Raw genomic sequence first — 18,628 nt, 5'->3', positions numbered from 1 at the left:
AGGAATGGAGATTTCCTCTTATAGACCTGTTCATCACAGGTCAAAACGCAAAATGCCCAAGCTTCGCCTACAGGTTCCCACACCCGCTCTCCAAAGACAATGCCCTATGGATGAACTACTCGGGTATATTTGCCTACGCTTTTCCACCTCTCCCACTCATTCCGCTGGTAGTTCAGAAGCTGACAATCATCCCTCAAGCTCATTTTCATTGCTCCCACATGGGCACGTCAACCTTGGTTCACCACCCTGCTAGAGCTCTCAGTAGTTCCACACCAAAAGCAGCAGCTCCACTCCAGTCTCCTCACTCAGAGCCATGGAGAAATCAGACATCCAAATCCCAAGGAACTCAACCTAGCGATTTTGCTCCTGAAGTCAGTTTGGTCATTTACAATTACCACCAGACTGTATGAATATTCTAAAGGAGGCTAGGAAACCTACTACTAGGGTGTGTTACGCAGCAAAGTGGAAACAAATTGTTATATAGTGTAACAATATCAATCCCCTTGAAGCTTCAGTGCAAAACAGCATCAGTTCTCTTACACTTACAACAATCAAGATTAGCCTACACATCAATTTGATTGCATTTAGCAGCAGAAGCTGTATACTTACAAAACAGAAACACTTATCTCTATTCAGAGTACCAGTCATTAAAGCCTTTATGGCAGGAATAAAAAGAGTAATACCACCAAGAGCTCCACCTGCACCAGTATGGAACTTGAACATAGCCCTTACAAGGTTAATGGGTCCACCTTTAGAACCAATGCACAAGTGTCAATTACAATTTCTCTCATGGAAGGTTGCTTTTCTTATTGCAATCACTTCCTTAAAGAGAGTTGGTGAACTCCAGGCACTAACTATACAAGAGCCTTACTTTCAACTTCACAAAGTGGTTTATCGAACCAATCCCAAGTTTCTTCCTAAAGTGGTTTCTGCTTTTCACATCAGTCAGTTGAGTTACCAGTGTTCTTTCCTCAACCTGATTCTGTAGCAGAACAAGCTCTATACACACTCGGTTAGAAGAGCTCTACTATATTATGTTTTAAAAAAAAAAAAAGATTTTTGTAAGTAAAAAACAGCTTTTTGTTGCTTTTTTGCCCCACACAAAGGCAATCCCATTTCTAAACCACGCATTGCAACATGTTATGTGAAAGCAAAAGGAAACCCTGACAATACCCCCTAGAGCGCATTCCACCAGCAAAATAGGGGCTAAAGTGGCTTTCTTAGTGAGTATTCCCCTAGCTCGCATCTGTAAGGCAGACACATGGTCTACACTGCACACATTCACCAAGCGCTATTGTGTAGATGTGTTAGCGAGGCAACAAGCAATTGTAGGCCAGGCAGTACTTAAAACACGTTTTCAAACAACTGCGACAGCTACAGGTTAGCCACCGCTTTGGGAGTTTATTGCTGTATAGTCTATGCAAAGCATGTGATCTACAGCTCACATGTCTCGAATGGATAATGTTACTTACCCAGTAAGCATCTTTTCTTGGCATGTAGAGCTGTGGATTTCACATGCGCCCACCCACCTCGCCGGGTACCTATATCTGTTTCAGTTTTCTTACTTTCCATACATATTCATGGACATCTCAATCTACCTTTGCTAACTCCATTCTCACCCTCTGCGGGAAAACAATCTAACAATGGAGTCAAGGCCCATGTGCGCTAACACCGAAAGGAGGAGTCACCTACCTCGTGACTGGAAAGACTTCTTTGAAGAGAAACAACTTGCGAATATCTGGACCCAACACTAAATGGCAGGAGTATGCAAAGCATGTGAATCAACAGCTCTATGTGCAAATAACAAATGCTTACTGGGTAATTAACATTATCCTTAATAACCTATTCATGTCCTTTCTTTAAAAAAATTTTTTTTTTTTTTTTTTAAAGGACTATACGTAATCAAGCGACCCCACCCTCCAGAACACTCCAAACAGAGGCTGAGTTCCTCAGATTTTTTTACCGCTCGTCGTGTGCAGGGAGTCTCCCTGAGCTTTGCTCAGTTATCTACCTTTGGTATAGTAAAGCTTTACCATTATTACTACTATGCCTTCAAGCGCCTTTAAAAGGGGCTCTTGACCTTATTGCAGTTGCAGGAGGAGCCAACTTTATTCAGGAATCCCCACAAAGATAGTGTTTTTTGATTTAGCCCTCAAAGGAGAACTGCTCTTATGGATTCTGAAGGAGCTCTCAAGAGGACAGTGACACCACTTTCACCTCTTCATAAGGTCAGCTAAAAAGAGCAAAGCAACCAAAATGCTCCCTGGAGGTCCTTATAAAAGACTCACCTCTGGCCTATAAAGGACAGTTCATAAAAGGAGAAACGGAAATAATTCTTTTAAGGAACTGACATATTTGAGCTTACAACTCATGCAGTAGCACCTGAAGTTTGTGCTCCTATGTCCTCATCAGGTCCATTTTCAAAGCCTTTCCCTTTGCGTAGGCTGCCTCGACAATGACCACTTAATCCTTGTCATGGCTATTGTTGTCGACGATGTTGATGATGATGTTACTGTGACATAGCAGGTGTCTCCAGCGACATCTCTGACGAGGTCTACACCTTTGGACGGCAACTATCCCATTAACAAAGGCTTCGTCGACATCTCCACCCCTCGGCACTTCGCTGTCTGTGGCTTCCTCATCGACGGGGTGGCTCCTCGCCGTCAGTGAAAGGGAGCACCGGTGTCATCTGTGACGTTCACAAAGGTGGTTGGCGGTTGTAATGACGTTTTTTTGTATTTATTTTATTTATTTATTTTTTTCAACAAACTTTATTGGGTTCCTCAAGATCACGACATACATCATCATCAGTACACTGCATACCAAAACCTTATTGACAAGTGCCTCGAAGGGACTCTAACCCAAAAAGCCGTAGGGCAGTTATCCACTAATTACCAAGGGACCAAGCCCACACAAGGCACCCAGCAGTGGTCTGGCCATTGCGTCGTCCAGAAGCCTCCTAGTAAGTCCGCAGCAATCTTGCCCCCCGTAGGGGTGCAACACCTTGTAGAGGCCTTTCTCTTCCATAATGTACAGTCGATGTCACTACGAAATCGCTTTATCCAAACCAATCTTAAAACAATACCCACCTCCCATCCGCTTCCCCAAACCACCACCCCCCCCCCCCCCCCTCCCCCTGCCGAGTACTCATACGGGGCCACCTGCGATCTCCCTCCCTCGACCTGGGGTCTCCCCCGCCCCGATGGACAGTCTCGCTGTACTGGATATAGTGACCTGGGAGACCTGTCCCGCTATATCCTGCATCATTGCCCCCCTCGCTAGTAGCACCTCAGGCAACTTGGGGTCTTTCCTAGTGCTTCGTATGTGTCCCTCCTCTGTCAGGGCCCATTCCCATAAATCTGACCTCCACTTTGCCACTACGGGACCTTGCTGCGTCAACCAGTGGATAGCTATATGCCATTTGGCTATCACTAGCCCCAGAACCAGAAACCGCCTGCTTAGCTTGCGATTCAGGTCTCGCGGAATCAGCCCCAGCAGACATACACGGGGATCCAATACGATCATCCAACTGGTTATCCGGGTCAGCTAGTCAACAATCGCCCCCCAGAACGTCTGGATTGTTGGGCACGTCCATACCATATGCAGAAAATCTGCAGGTTCACCACGACATCTGGGACAATGGGGGTCCCTGGAGCCATCAATGGCGTGCAGCCTTCTAGGGGATAGGTACGTCATGTGTATTATGTTGTACTGGATTTGCTTAAAGCGATTGCTCACTGCCACCTTCCGCACACTTTCGTGGATTCGCACCCAGTCGCGCGGTGCTAGCTCCTGCGGGCACACTTGCTGCCATCTGTCTTCTATTTTTAGGGGGCCGGTTTTTTTATCATCCCGTAGCGCCTTATAGAGGTGAGTAACACATTTTTGCCCTCCCGCCATAGCTATTATAGTGACCAAGGTCTGAGTGTGCCCCGGGGCCTCCGGAAACTTAGGCCACAATTGTCGTGCTGTTGCCGCTATTTTTGCATAATGCAGAAACTGCCCCGCTCCCAGCTCAAAGGTGGTCATGGCTTCCTGATACGTAATGAATTTATCGTTCGGGTACAGGTCGGCCAACATCAGGCAGCCTCCTGACTTCCACGCCTCTGTTGACATCACCCGTTCGATCTGCGCAAAGGGCGGCATCTGCCAGAAATCCGCCTCCGGGGCGAAGGGCCGTTCTTGAATAGTTTTGCGAACCACTCGAGTCCAAATTGTGGCCCCTAGCTGCACCAGGGGCGGGTCCCGCCCGCCACAACACAACCCCTAGCTGTCGGTCCCCGCACGTACCCGCCAGCAGGGACCGCTCCCAAGAGGGATCCGCGTCTAACCAAGCTATGGCATGTTGCAATTGCGACGCAAAGTAGTAAAGCTCTAGATCGGGAATCTCCAAACCCCAGCTACGTTTCAGGACCTCCCAACTAACCCTGCATCGCTTTCCATTTTGTAATGACGGTTATAGCTGGTGGCAGTGGGCGTCGACGGCAATGTCGTCGACAGCAGTCGATCGCGCTCGTCAACAATGCCCTCAATAACAGTTCATTTAATGAGCTAAACGATGGTGACACTTATCATAGCCTTTGAATTTGTTAGTCAAGATTTTAAACCAGACGTTCCCTTTGAAGGGGTCCTATGGGCACCTATACACATTGCTTATAGAACCAGTGCTTATTTTGAGCCGGTGGTTTCCTGTGCTAAGCACCGCCGGTACCCATTTGTCAACACAGGCGCTATAGTTGTCTGCAACATGGTAGCATTGATAGCCAGATTTAGAGATGAGCACAAGAAAAGTTATTTCCTGACACCGCCCAAACCACTCCTTTAGCTTTGGGGACTTAGAATGTCCCTTATTGTTTGTCTCCCTTTTAAGAGTGTGATGATTAGTAGTTGTGTTGACATTGTCACTGGCAGCGCTCGCAGAAGCGGCGGTTGCCTCCTGAGGAGTGCCGTGGCAAGCACTTATTTATTTACAGATTAAACACTGTATAGAACGATTCTATGAAGCAACGGACCGTTTGCTACACCCCATGGTCCCTCTATTACAGATGTATTTCATATATATATTACCTACTGGCGGTCGCCAGTAGGTAGTTATAGTTAGGACCACGTTTCCATAGGAAAACCTCAACATTCTATTTTGAATAACTTTGGCGCCGGTCGACGAATCCTCGCGAATTTCTCAAAATAGGTGGGGCGCTACGCTCCGCTCCTACCCTGAAAGTCTCGGGGGGGATCCGTCAAGCGGGGGCTGAGATAAAAGGGGGGTCCCAAAACGCGTTTTTCCCATGCATTTTTCCATAGGACCTTTAGAACGAGCTACAGCCCGAACGGCTGAACAGAATTACTCAAAATTTGGCAGAGAGGTAGTCCCTAGGTCAAGGAAGTGCCTTTTGTAGGTCTGGTGTAAATCTGTTCAGTATTTCCGGAGAAAATAGCATTTAAAAGCATATATATATATATATGCGCGCAGGGTGCGCGCACCGTGCGAGCACCCTAACGTGCGCGAGCGTAATTCTGATTGGTGGTTACATGTTAGTCAACGTTCGAATCGGTCGAAATCAGGAAGTGTCGGCCGCCATTTTGTTTGTTTTCAGTGCGAGAGTGAAAAAGGAAGGTGGCGAACGTGAAAAGGGGGCAGGGTAGAGAGTTCCTGACCCCCTAGCCTTTGTCAGGGGGTCCCTGAAGGACCCCGAAGGCAAAAAAAATTTTTTTTTTTTTTTTAAAAATCGCGGGGGTGCGCGCACAGTGCGCGCACCCTGAAAAACACAAAAAAAAAATTTTTTTTTTGCAAAAAAAAAATAATAATTCACAGGGTGAAAACCAAAAAAAAAAATAATAATAATTTTTAATACGTAGTTTATTGTAAAATAAATATATAAAAAATAATACATAAATAAATTAGCATTTAAAAAACCGTACAAATTCACTGAAAAAACCATAGGTTTCACACACGTTATAGTTAGGAATTAGCATTTAAAAAACCTTGCAAATTCACTGAAAAAACCATAGGTTTCACACATGTTATAGTTAGCTGGACATTTTACTGATAAAAAACCAATGAAATTCCCCCGTTATAGTTACTGTAGGCAACTATAACTCACGCGACCGTAATCCTCTGCTGATGACATATGTGTCTTTATGAAAAAAAAATATTTGTAATATATGTATAGCTAAAATTTAATGGAAGAAGACATGGGCAAATAAGTGTCTAAATACAGTATTAGCATCAGCAGAGGATTGCGGTCGCGTGAGTTATAGTTGCCTACAGTAACTATAACGGGGGAATTTCATTGGTTTTTTATCAGTAAAATGTCCAGCTAACTATAACATGTGTGAAACCTATGGTTTTTTCAGTGAATATATATATATATATATACACACACACACACTCCTATACCCACAGGTGACTTGGCGCTAGCTCAGCTACAATCAATACAACCAGATAGGAAGCTACTTAATTGGAGGCAGCCACGTTATGGCACAGGGTTTTTTAAGGTCATTGCCCGCCATGAGAGTGACCATAATTCTCTGGTTTTAGAAATATCCCTTCCACTTGCTAAAGGCCATCTTAGCACATCCTCAAAACCTAGCCTAGTATTGGCCAAAGGAGGGAGGAGAGTACACATGGGGTAACTTCCTCAAACACCGGATAAAGTGGCCTCCCTATACCAACAAATTGTCCCCTTTTTAGAAGCTGCGTTTCAACTTTATGCGACCAGTGGCACTTTATCTTCCCAAATGATAATTGCAAAAAACCACCAGGACCTGTTTTCTGCCCTAGCACAATCCTTTTATAACAGCAATTGGCCTAGGCCGAATTCCAAACCAAGGCACCCATGGTTTAACAAACACTGTAAGGTAGCCAAGTAAGCCCTTCTAACTTCCATTAGAATGAATGATGGGCCACGAACCAAGGAAGCCAGGGACCAGTATAAAAAACTGTAGCTAGAGCCAAACCTAACTGGGAAAGTGATAAATAGGAAGCAATAAAAATTGCACAGGATAATCATGACGTGAGAGCCTTCTGGAACTTAGTTAAGACAGGGGAAACCGAAGGACAATTGGCTATAGCAACAAACCTAGGGGAAGAAGTTTGGAGAGCCTATTTTAAATCTTTATATTCAATTACTACAGAGGAAGAGGGTAGGGTAGAAACAGTCACTCTAGATGCGAAGCTTGCATATCTAGATGTTCCACTCTGCACAATGAAGGAGGTTATAGAGGCACTGGGCAAGCTACTAACAGCTAAAGCACCAGGCTGGATAAGATCCCCGGTGACCTATTTCGCTCCGAACCTACAGTCTCGGCATCTTACCTGTGGTCACAATTTAACGGCGTTCTGCAAGGTATGGTGCTGCCCTCCACATGGGCTGGGGCAAAAATAATTCCCATTTATAAAAGGGGCTCACCACTTAATCCAGCCAACTACCGCCCCATAAGCCTCCTGGATGTCACTCAAAAAATCTTTGCTCGCATACTCTTGGGGCGCTTGCAATCTTGGATAGAAGAGAACAATGCACTAACACACCTACAAGCAGGGTTTAGGGCAAAGATCTCCACCATTGACCAGATCTTTAGACTACAACTTATCCACTGGAAAACCGTGGTCTTAGAGGGTGGCAGCCTCTATCTTACATTCGTGGATCTTAAATCCACTTTTGAGTTGGTGCAGTGGGATCAACTGTGGGGCATACTTCTCGGTTTGGGAGTTCCAGAATACCTTTGCCATCAGCTGAACGCCTTCACCAAGATATCTATGCGCGAATAAGATATGGAAAAAATGGTAAACTCTCCGCTCCTTTCCCTGTAGAGAAAGGGGTACGACAGGGATGCGTTCTGGCCCAAACACTCTTCTCCCTTTTTTTTTAAACAGCCTAATCGAAACTCTGTTGGATGGGAAAGATATTGACGCACCCAGGTTGGCGAACCGCAATATTCCAGCTCTTATGTTTGCGGACGATACGCTTTTACTTTCCAAATCTCCCAAGGCATGCAGAGGGTGCTCGGGGTATTCAGCACTTTCTGCAAAAATCGGGGACTGGATCAATCTTCAAAAAACCAAGTATATGGTTTTTAATGCGAACACCACGAATTGGCCATATCCACGATTAGATGGAAGGGCCCTAGAGAGGGTGTCCATTTTTTGACTACTTAGGGATCACATTAACTGAAAATTGGAATGGGGGACACAAAGAAAGCTAGTCTAAAACTGACCCAGTCTACGGGAGGCATCATAAAAGTTTATGAGAGCTGCACGCACAAAGTGATAGGTCCTGTAGCAGAAATTTACAAGACACAGGCCTGGGGAGCGTCATTGTATGGGGCAGAACTATGGGGCCACTTCCCTATCAATGTCGGAGATCCTATTTCTTAGGCAATTGCTGGGTCTCGCTAAGAGCTCCCCACTAACACTGCTCAGAATGGACCTAGACAGCCCTATAGCAGATGTAGCCTCTTCTAGACCCCTCCTATACTGGCGACGCCTTTGGAGTACACCCGAATTAGCTGACTACAAAGAGGAGCTGAAGGATGTTATGAGCCTCCAAGGTGCAGGGAAACTCCCTTGGCTAGCTTATATCAGGAATACTTGCCAGGCCTTAGAGAGGGTAAACTTGTGGACAACCCCAGAAGAGATCTGTCCTATAATTCTCTAGAATGGCACTACTTGACTCCTATAGAGAATTTAAACTGGCTCTACTATGGCGGGGGACTAAGCCTGGCTGTTTAACCTCTAGGTTTCTGGATATTAAGCAGCAATACAGGCTAGAATCGGCTCTTGATTACATCCAACCGCTTATAGCAAGGAAACTTTTTCTTCAATTCAGACATGGGGCGCTCCTGCTTTGAGCATTTACTAATAAATGGCAGGGAGCCAACACACTAGATTGTCAAGGGTGCGACCGGGCTGAGGAAACTGAAATGCATGTCCTCTTTTTTTGCCCCGCCTATGGCAAGCCAAGGTCTCGGTGGTTGCTACAACTGTGCAGAAACATGGGGATCAGACACTGCATAAAGGTGTTCAGGCTTTTTAAGTACGAAACCGACACACTTATTGTGTTTTCCATCTCTCGGTTCTTATACTCTGTGGTGCATCCGTAGAGCTATTCTAAAGAAAACCCTTCTTAGGAAACTCTTAGCTCTATAGCAACCTTTACATATGCTATGCACCAGCCGGGATAACATGGTTTGCGCACATCTACTGTATGATTATCCCCACTGTAATTAACCCTCTCCCTAGGTCTTTTAATGATATAATTTTAGTTGTTTTAATTCGGACTTTTTAACATTCGATATAAATATCTATTCGATAAAGTCAAAGCTTTTAGCAACCGAGAGGCGTTTTTATTAATGAATTAGTCATTTGCTATAATACTTGCTATTCTACCCCCTCTTGTATTCAACGTAGAAATTATAAATGTTGTTGTACATTGTACCATATTTAGCCATAGAACTATGAGCAGCTATCAGTTAGTCAATTCAAGAATGCACTAAAAACTTGCAAAATTTGAAGTATTTTAATTTTAAAACACAGAAATAATGTACATAGCGTTTGATATATTGTGTTGCTTTGTTGTGCTAAAATGTATTGTATTGTCTTTTTTTATGTGCTTTTATGACATGTACGGTCGAAATAAAGGTTGCTTTGACTGATTGAAATATTCTAAATGCCAAAGGGCTGGGGCTCTAGCCTTTACAAGGGCATCTCCTGCTACCCTTATCCTTATTTTCAAAAGTCCACGAAGTATGCTTCGTAACTGTAAAGAGGTTTAAACAGTTGGATCCCCACCCAAAATCCCACCACTCTGAATTTATGGATTCATGCCTCCATCTGGGATTACACAGTCTCCAGGGATGACCCTACTTCAGCATTTTAAAAAGAAAAGTTGGGAGGTGGGGCTTCAACTGTCAAATTGATCCATATTACACGGAATGGTACTGAGACTATATACAACAATCGCAATAACACCTTCATGGACGAATTTGCGAAGAGTTTCAAACTGCCACTTTGTCAAGGGACGGGCTGTTTCATTAGAGGACTTCTAAGACCAAACAGGAAATTCTGCGTATGCTTTCCCATACTAGAATATATTTGGTGAGAGGGAGTGAGAATAACCTGGAATCCAGCCACAGTGGCAGCGCTATTGCCACGAATAGGTGATAATGTAGGAACCAGTGAATTCCCTGGCCTGTTTATTGGTTCACGTTAGCTCATCTATTTACCCAAACAAGTCATCTGAGGTTGTCCGCAACCTCGCCTACTACATTTAGTTTTACTGCTTCTCTTACTAAATTCAGTCCCTATCACCGACAAATATGGTCTAACATAGGTGCACGTGCAAATTTCATACCATAGATATACAGGTGGACAGGATTCCGTCAGCTGGCACCCTCAGCAGTCTACGAAAAGCAAGGCTTAAAAAAAATCCTCAACTGTACTGCAGGATTGTGGACATAATTTCCCCAGACCCTATTGGGTACTAAGCCACGGTTATGTACTTTGACACCTTTTACGTCAGGTTGTTCTTCCATGGGCACAACCTTGCTCATGCTCAGTTATTAGGGTAAAGTATACGCAACATTTAATGTTCTTACCGTTCCAGTGGCAATACAAGTTTTCTTACTACTGATATTGTCAACGATGAGGTCGGGAGACAGCACAAATAGTTCCTCAGTCAGCTGCCACTTACCTCATATCCCCACTTTTCCAGTGGGTATGGATATTCCGAACTACCTACCCCATTGGGGAACCGAACTTCACTCGGGGTAAAAGGATAGTCATCTAAGCCCCCATTGCCTTTAGTTATTGATTTAAAACTGAGAATGGGGCACATCCAAGGCCCCTTATTAAAGTTCCGATCTCTCTCATTCCTTATTTTTTAAGCAGCGCACATCTCTGCACTTACAGGACGTGAAACTCTCATTCCAAACACTGCAAGTATGTTCGATTTTCCATCATACCTCACCAATTCGGATTCCGCCCATTTGTCCTCGATCCCCACCACAAATTCGCGTCAAATGCCTATCACCAGCTACTTTAACAAATAAAGGGATCCAGCTGTTTCCCAACCTTGGAGTACTGGATGCTGCTAAAAGCTACAACGCAGTTAAAGGCATCCGAAGTAGCTACTTATACTACAGCGCGATTCCTCTTTCAATGTCGGAAGTCACTGTTTCAAAACATGGATAGGATCTACAAGAATTTCTACTTCACAGACGTTCGAAATTTCGCAACCCATTTCCCCAAAAGAGGGTCCGTTTCAGTACATTTGTTTAACTCGTTTTGGGCATGAAAACCTTCACAATCAATTCAGTACCGTTGCGTGCCTCAGGATCACCCTGTACGAAACTAGCTTCTCGAACAATCAGTGCAAATGGACACGGGTTACCGTGGACTTTTGCTTCAGCTCACACAGTCATTAAATACAGACTTTAACAACACAGGAATTTCTACATTTTTTATAACAAAAAGGTTTTTTTGGGAGCAAATTTTACTTAACTTCCAAAGTTCCATCACATTTTATTTAATTAGAACCTATCATACTTAATGTTTCTTTTTCAACTCCAGCATAATTAGCTAAAAATTCTCTCCATACTCTACACTTCATTGGGGTAATCTACACAACGTACTTGAGTAACTACCGCAACCATTGCAACCTGTTTCTTCTGCAACCAGTCATTTTTGACACTCAGCGAGAGAAAACTTCTAACGTTGAACACAATAGCAAATCATAACGGTGGTATATACCCTTGATAACCTTGTTGGCAGATGTTTCTTTGCAAACTATTTGCCACACTGCAACTTGGAAGAGCACTCCGATGTTTGCGCAAGCCTGCGGTTTATAATCCTCACTCTACACTATTGCAACTGTAGGACAGTTGGGTTTTGGTACCTGTTGTTAAAAGGTGAGCCTCAAGTTCTTGGGTATTTATGGACATGGTTATTTACGGTTATGTTCACATTTATATATAATCGTGTAAAGCATTCTAGTTCATCCATACTTGGTGTTTATACATATATAGAGGTGTATTATACGCAGGTGGCTTCAATATGTTTGTGTATATTATTACACACAACTTTGTATTTTTCTTTATCTGAAAACTAGATACAAATGCTTGCAATTTCTATAGCTATAGTTTGATATATATATATATATATATATATATATCACGCATCTATGTTTATATTTATGTATGCTTTAAGTCTGTTCGAACTGCTAAAACGGTGTATTACTTTTTACCCGCCATCCTCTAAGGGTTCTCGAGTTTCCAACAACACTGCTTTCTATTCTGATTCAAGCATGTGAATCTATGAAAGATCCAGTACTGGTTAAGAAAATAAGTCACTTGCCTGTAAATGCAGTTATCCAGTATTGATATCTTTAATAAATTCACATGCGACCCACCCTCCTCCCCTAAGAGGCTCCCCTTATAACTCTGGATTTTCTTATTCACACTTGTACTTTAAAATCTGAGGGACTCTGCCTCTGTTGAGTGTGTTCTGGAGGCTGCTGTCACCTAATTGGTTATAGGTTAATTTTAGTCCTTTTTTAGAAAGGACTTGGATAGGCAACTAAACTGACTTTTCCATTGTCATTATAGCCTATAATAGTGATACATACTGCTTTTCTGTGGTACTGTGGGACTCCCACTTCAGGGAAGATTCAAGCATGTGAATCTATAAAGGAAACCAATACTGGATAGCTGCAGTTACAGGTAAGTAACTTATTTTCTTCCTTATCTATACTGTTTGCTCCCCCCCACGGACGGTGGCTAGGCCAATAGGCCTGCTCCAGCCTTCCTGACTAAGCAACCAACTTTTAAGAGTATGATGCTTTGGGCTTCCACAGGCAAGGAAAATCTTAACACTTTTCCTCCTACACCTCTAGACCTAGTTGAAGCGCCTTAATGCAGTCCCTGACTTAAGTCTGTATTCTTGGACATTACATGCATGCCTTGTGGGACAATGCAAGTGATATCTTACTGGTCACTTCTGATGAATTCAGGAATGCCTTACCTTCTCTGACTATCCAAGACTTACAAGAATGCAGCTAAAAATCTTTTGAAGGCTGGCCTGTACACTACAGACTGTGTGGATTGTGCCTAAATGCACACCATAGAATTTTCCGTTGAAGTGCAGAATTCCCTCAAGTATGCAATTCCAGGCTTTTTTGGTTAAAAAAAAAAAAAAAGAGAGAGCTGAGACTGAGCTGGAAATTCATGCTACAGCCCTTTCTTTGTTTACCTTCTCTGGTCTATCAATTCCGTCCACACTACTGGAAATGAAGATACTTTATGCCTATCATCAGACAGCAATCACAAACCATAGAACACCCAGCACAACTTTTCATTGCTCAAGGAGTCATGGGGATGGCAGAGACTGTGGGGCACCACTGTGGACAGCAGTCCTCTTACCTCACCGCAGCTGTGGACAAACCGCTTTGCTTTTCCGTGCCATGGTAGCTTGTAACCATTAGGTAGACAGAATGAGAGATTTGTCCTGCCCAGCTTGTGAGCTATGGGTGTGCTCTTTCCTTCAAATCCGACACACCCTTTCCCATCCTCTGCCCCTGTATGTTCTACCTGTTTCTATTCAGGTTTAGACAGATCATGTCTCCAGCTTGTGATAGCAATTTATCTCTGCTGGCCATAGGGGCCATAAGGCAGGGGTGTTATTGAAAAACTGAGGACTCTGGTCAGTTCTTTCGGTTTGTGATGTGGTTAAATATTCATTTCATCGTCCTGCCTTCGGTCCTCTCTCGGCTCCTAGGGTGGTTACGAAGGTGGTGGCGTTAGTTGCAGCCCATAACGCTGAGCCTACCGCAGATAGAGTGGACCACCTAATACACTGGTACCCTCCTGCTTATTGATAAAAACCCCAGGGATGACAGAAGTCCACACTGGAGGTAGCCTTGGACTTCCAGTGGTGGCTATTGGACACCAACCTGGGCTGCAGCAGATCATTGCTCATACAGTAGAGCTCGCAGTAGAGATTAGTGCTTTGTTGGGTAGAGACTGTCATCTGGGAGACGTGGAGATCTGTGGCCTTTGGTACCCAGAAGAATGGAGTCCCCACATTAGCCTACTAGACCTTCACATCATTTAGTTGACTCAAGGCTTTTCTTCCAGCCATCAAAGGGAAAGACGGTTTAGTTACTGACAGCCAGCACAACTGCCATTATTGTACTGTAATAAGTGGAGCACAGTGGGGTTTGTCAGTCCTGTGCTAGGAGTCGCTGTGGCTCTGGAAGTGGCTGGATTCCCAGGAGATCCCGGAAGATTAGCTTAGTAGATGCCATCTGGTGGGTCTTCGTCCTATTCAAGACGTTTTTGCCTGTTAAGGTATACTTTTGGCTAGATCTTTTTGTAATTGCTTAGAATGCAGTGTCCTGAATATTGCATGTTGGAGTTTCGTCACTAGGAGTCACATTATGTCTGAAGGGGCTCACTGGTCTCTTGTATGCCGCATCCTATCCTCTGCCCAGAGTTTTGAACATTCAATTAGACCGGGCTAAGATCACTCTGATAGCCTATGACTGGGCCTGGAGAACGTGGTACTTCGATCCCCTGAATTTGAGCCCTTGCTACCCGATCCTCCTGCATTTTTTGGAGGTTCTCCACATGCTTTGGTATCTGTTCATGAGGGGAGGAATCTGCAGTTAGAAGCATCCATGAGAAAAACAAGTTGCTTATCTTTAGTAACACACTTTCTGATCTGGGGTGCGGATTCTAAAAATGTCCCAAGCTAGATTTCAAACTTTGACCCAGGATACCCTTGCTGGTGTAATGCGCTATAAAAATAAACATAACATCTAGGGGAAATCAAAGGGTGAGATATCTTTATTAAGAGTATCCACCAGAAAGAGTGTACCAAAGGTAAATAACTTGTGCTTTATTTGTCTCTTGCCATGAGTTTCTTGATGACAGTGGGATCTTTCTTTGTTCGTGGGATGATGAGCTGTAAAAGTGAAGTTAGAACTGTGGCAGTGGTTCTACTGCCAAGCATGTGAATCATTATATGCCAGGTTGAAGAACTATTAATTTGGCCATGTAATGCAATAAGCTATTCTTTTGAATTTGTAAGCAACTGTATGTATAACTATGTTCTATGGCCTCCATGGGAGATGTTAAATCAGGTGGCCTAAAATAGTACACTCTTGGTCTATGCACGACCACCGTGTGCAGGCGGGTGAGGGTGCATGACCATGCAGCCACTTTAATGGAAGTGGGAATTTCAGTCAGGTCGCTTGTATGAGAATAAGTTTGTTTATTGTGTTTGCTTTGTGTGGTTTCCCAGACTTACGAAGAGGAGAAAAAAAGATTTTTGGAACAAGTATGTTGCAAAACAAAATGCATTCTAGAAGTGTGCTTTCGTGTTTTGTTTTTGGGGGGGGGGGGGGTGGTTGCATTCTTACACTGTAGCTTTTGCCTATGTGTGACAATCGCTTTGTGTTTTTTCAGATTCTGTGAAGTGGAGTTTCAGGGTCCCCTCTCAATACAGGAAGAGTGGGTACGACACCTTCAGAGGCACATACTGGAAATGAACTTCTCCAAGGCGGTTCCCCTACGTGATGAGGTGGAGATGCCAATGACTACAGAGGTCCAGTGACCATGCAGAGAGACACTTCATTCCAAACACTCTAATTACTCCAGTATCTTCTCACCAGTTCGTGATTTCTATGTTTAATTCCAAAGGAGCAGCTGTTGAAACCTCAAAAGTGACAACATACACCTGTAAATATGAGCAGTCTGCCTCTGACCCAACTGCACTGTGACACCTCCACAAGACACAATTGCATTGGGGGACATGGGGTAGTTACGTATTTAACTAATCATGCTAAAGAAATTCCTACAGTGTCCGCTGCAGTGGATATTATGATGTCTCTATGGAACACAACTTCCATAGAGAAGTTGTCTTTTTAACAAGGACGCCTGTTAGAGATGGACTTTCTTCCACTCTTTTGAAGTTGGGAGTGTTTCTGGGAGTTTCTCCTTCTGCTACAGTTTCATTCAAGCTGGTCCCAAGAACACGATTGCACCAATATGGTGAGGGGAACCCCCTCTTAGTGGTTTTAAATTATGTTGAAGTTTGTGCTTCCTGTGTAAGGGGCTATGCCATTGGGATATTGGTTGGTACTACTGTCGACTGTCTTTGTATGTTCATCCTCAGTTGGACACATTTCATGTGTCTTGAGTGTCGTTGCGGCTCGACAGGCATATGTTTGTGCAGGCCCGTTCCAACTGTACTTTTGATTTGTTATCTTAATTTACTTGTTTGTGTGGCGGCTGATGCCAAGTGTTGTCTAGTTGTCTTTTACCATGTTTCCTGTATTCCTATGAGGTACAAATTCCTAAATAAAAAGTCCATTTATACTGCACTGAGACATTTGAGACGTTCTCCTGGGTAACAGCACTCTGCCTTATGGAGTTAGAGTATGCGCCTTAAGTTCTTTGTGGACACTTCAATGCCACTCCCCTCTAGATAAGTCTTCCTCTGTCAGTCACTTGCAGACCTCATTTTGCAGATTCTGCTCTGCACAGTATTTCTGATGGACAAAGTCTAGTCAGACTGCTGCCTCGTGTATCAGATTTGGAACTTCCATGTGGGAAGAGGCACCACAGGGGTGCACAGTAATGAATTTAGAGGGTTTTGTTGCTCAAGCAGGCCATTGCTGCTTCCCAGATGTATGTGAGGTACACTCCTTGATGAAGCTCTGTAAACACATTCTATACAGGAGTGAAAATCCACATAGTGATAATGTAAGGTATTTAACGAATAAGTAAAGTACTTAACACTAGTAGAAACAAACACTGAGCGCTTGTTTTATTTATTTACATTAATCTTTATTTTGTCAGTTTCCATCTTGTGCACTCTGCTCCAAATTGTTTTATTTATAGAATAATAAGCTATGGATTTCAAAAGTCAGTTTCCATTTTTAAACTTCTGATGTCCTTGGGTGTCTTTTGTTTCCCTATACTGCCTCTGTTTAGTCTTGACTATTTCACCTGGGTTAAGGCTTCAAAGAAGGTTTGGCAGAGTTGACAACTTCTCTGCTGTGAAAATTGCTCATGTGTTCTACCCAAGAGATAATGTTGTGTTAAACTGTTTTTAGTTAGGCTGGAGGTCTTTTAATAAAAAATTGGTTTCATTTGGAACATGGTCGAGAATATTTGTTACTTGTTGGAAGATTTAGTGAAGGGCCTCCAGCTTTGTAGAGTCAGCTGCCTTTCTTGGGGACTCAAGGAAAGAGCAGTCTCTGAAGTCCAGACATTAAGTAGAGTAAAGGCAGGGACTTTACTATATAAAGCACAGGTACAATGAGAAACAAGTCCCCGCACCATACAAGACTGCATAGTAGCATAAGCATCTGATGCCACCAACAGGGCTTGTATGGAGTTTTCAGACCAGAGATTCTTTCCTACCATGTGCCATGTAAAGATTATGGGATTGTGAAAGGTTATTAGAGTATATCTTTGTGAATAACCAGAATGGTTGGTTGTTTTGTAGATCCAATATCCATAATAGTGAGGGGATCCTTTGATTTGCGATCACTTTCGGCACTCCTATGTTCACACTGTTCACTGTCGACTTGCCCAGAAGTCTATTATTTTTGTGGGAAGGCTTATCTGTTTTTACCTGTTTTCCTCTATGCATTCTTGTGGCTTGTGGAGCGGTGCTTGTCTGTGAACATCTCCTGGGAATACCCTTCCACAGTGGTATAAACATTCATAGGAGCGCGTCTGTGTTCAGGGTTGTTGGTACCACTTCTGCAATACAATACGTCTGTAGTGCTGCATTTTCCATGGACTGGGTGCGTGTCAAACCACAAAAAGACTTTGGGCTGCCACACCACCTGGAAGTTACCTCAAAATCACTGTTGATTGTTTGTTCTGGTGTCTACGTGCTGCAGCAAATTTCCTATAACTTGGCCCTGCTTTTGATGGTCCCACTGATTGCAGCTGTCGTCTTCTCTTCTTTTGCTCTGTACCTCAAGTAGGCCAGAGTACAGTAGAAAGTGGCGCTCCTGAAGAATGCTACATCGTGTTTGCAGTTCTGGGGGGTGCAGAGAGCAAAGCATGAAAGGGAGAAATGCACCACCTTTAATAAACTCAGTAGCTTGTATTCAAGGTGCGAGTTGCCTGGGTCAGTGTTTTGTGCACCACTCCCATTGACTACAGCTTTTTGTATATAGTTTCATGGAACAAACTTTTTTAAAATGTTCTTTTTGTGTAGAAACAGGAGCATTACACGTTTTTATCCAAAGTAAATTTCCATTTCCCAAACAGAACAAGAGTTAAGGTAAATTATTTTTTACAGTTTTGGATTTTTTTCAGTAGACTATATGCTGGTTATTTATGTACTTAGACAATTGTAAATTTAGATTAAACTTCTGTTCTGAAAACATTTGAGATTGCTGATATCTTTTTTACTGTTCTAGGACATATTTATTCCAGTAATGGTGTACATTGTTAATGCAATTGTTTCAGCTTTGTTTGATGTCCATGAGATGCCATTGCAAATCTGATTGCACCAGACGCACAAAAGTCGCTCAGACTGCATGGGTAATCAGCCACCACGGTACCACATGAATTCAGCTGAGCCTGGTGACTTCAAGTATGTGGTTTTGCC

At 43.4% G+C, this 18,628-nt stretch overlaps 1 protein-coding gene across 10 annotated transcripts in view; it reads left to right on the top strand.

The window, feature by feature from the left end:
- The window catches only part of WIZ (WIZ zinc finger), an 869,393-nt gene extending 850,990 nt beyond the window's left edge, over positions 1 to 18,403 (top strand). For all 10 annotated transcript variants that reach the window (XM_085654347.1, XM_085654345.1, XM_085654350.1 and 7 more), the window contains one exon: positions 15,460 to 18,403. In XM_085654347.1, coding sequence (XP_085510473.1) covers positions 15,460 to 15,607 — 148 coding nt within the window. In that variant the 3' untranslated portion in view covers positions 15,608 to 18,403. The remainder of the gene's footprint in view (positions 1 to 15,459) is intronic.
- Positions 18,404 to 18,628: the final 225 nt, after the last annotated feature.

The sequence above is a fragment of the Triturus cristatus genome, chromosome 4_1, assembly GCF_964204655.1.
Source record: "Triturus cristatus chromosome 4_1, aTriCri1.1, whole genome shotgun sequence".
In the NCBI taxonomy this organism is placed as follows: Eukaryota; Metazoa; Chordata; class Amphibia; order Caudata; family Salamandridae; genus Triturus; species Triturus cristatus.
The sequence above is the reverse complement of the archived record's forward strand: the minus strand, read 5'-3'. Positions and strand labels throughout refer to the sequence as shown.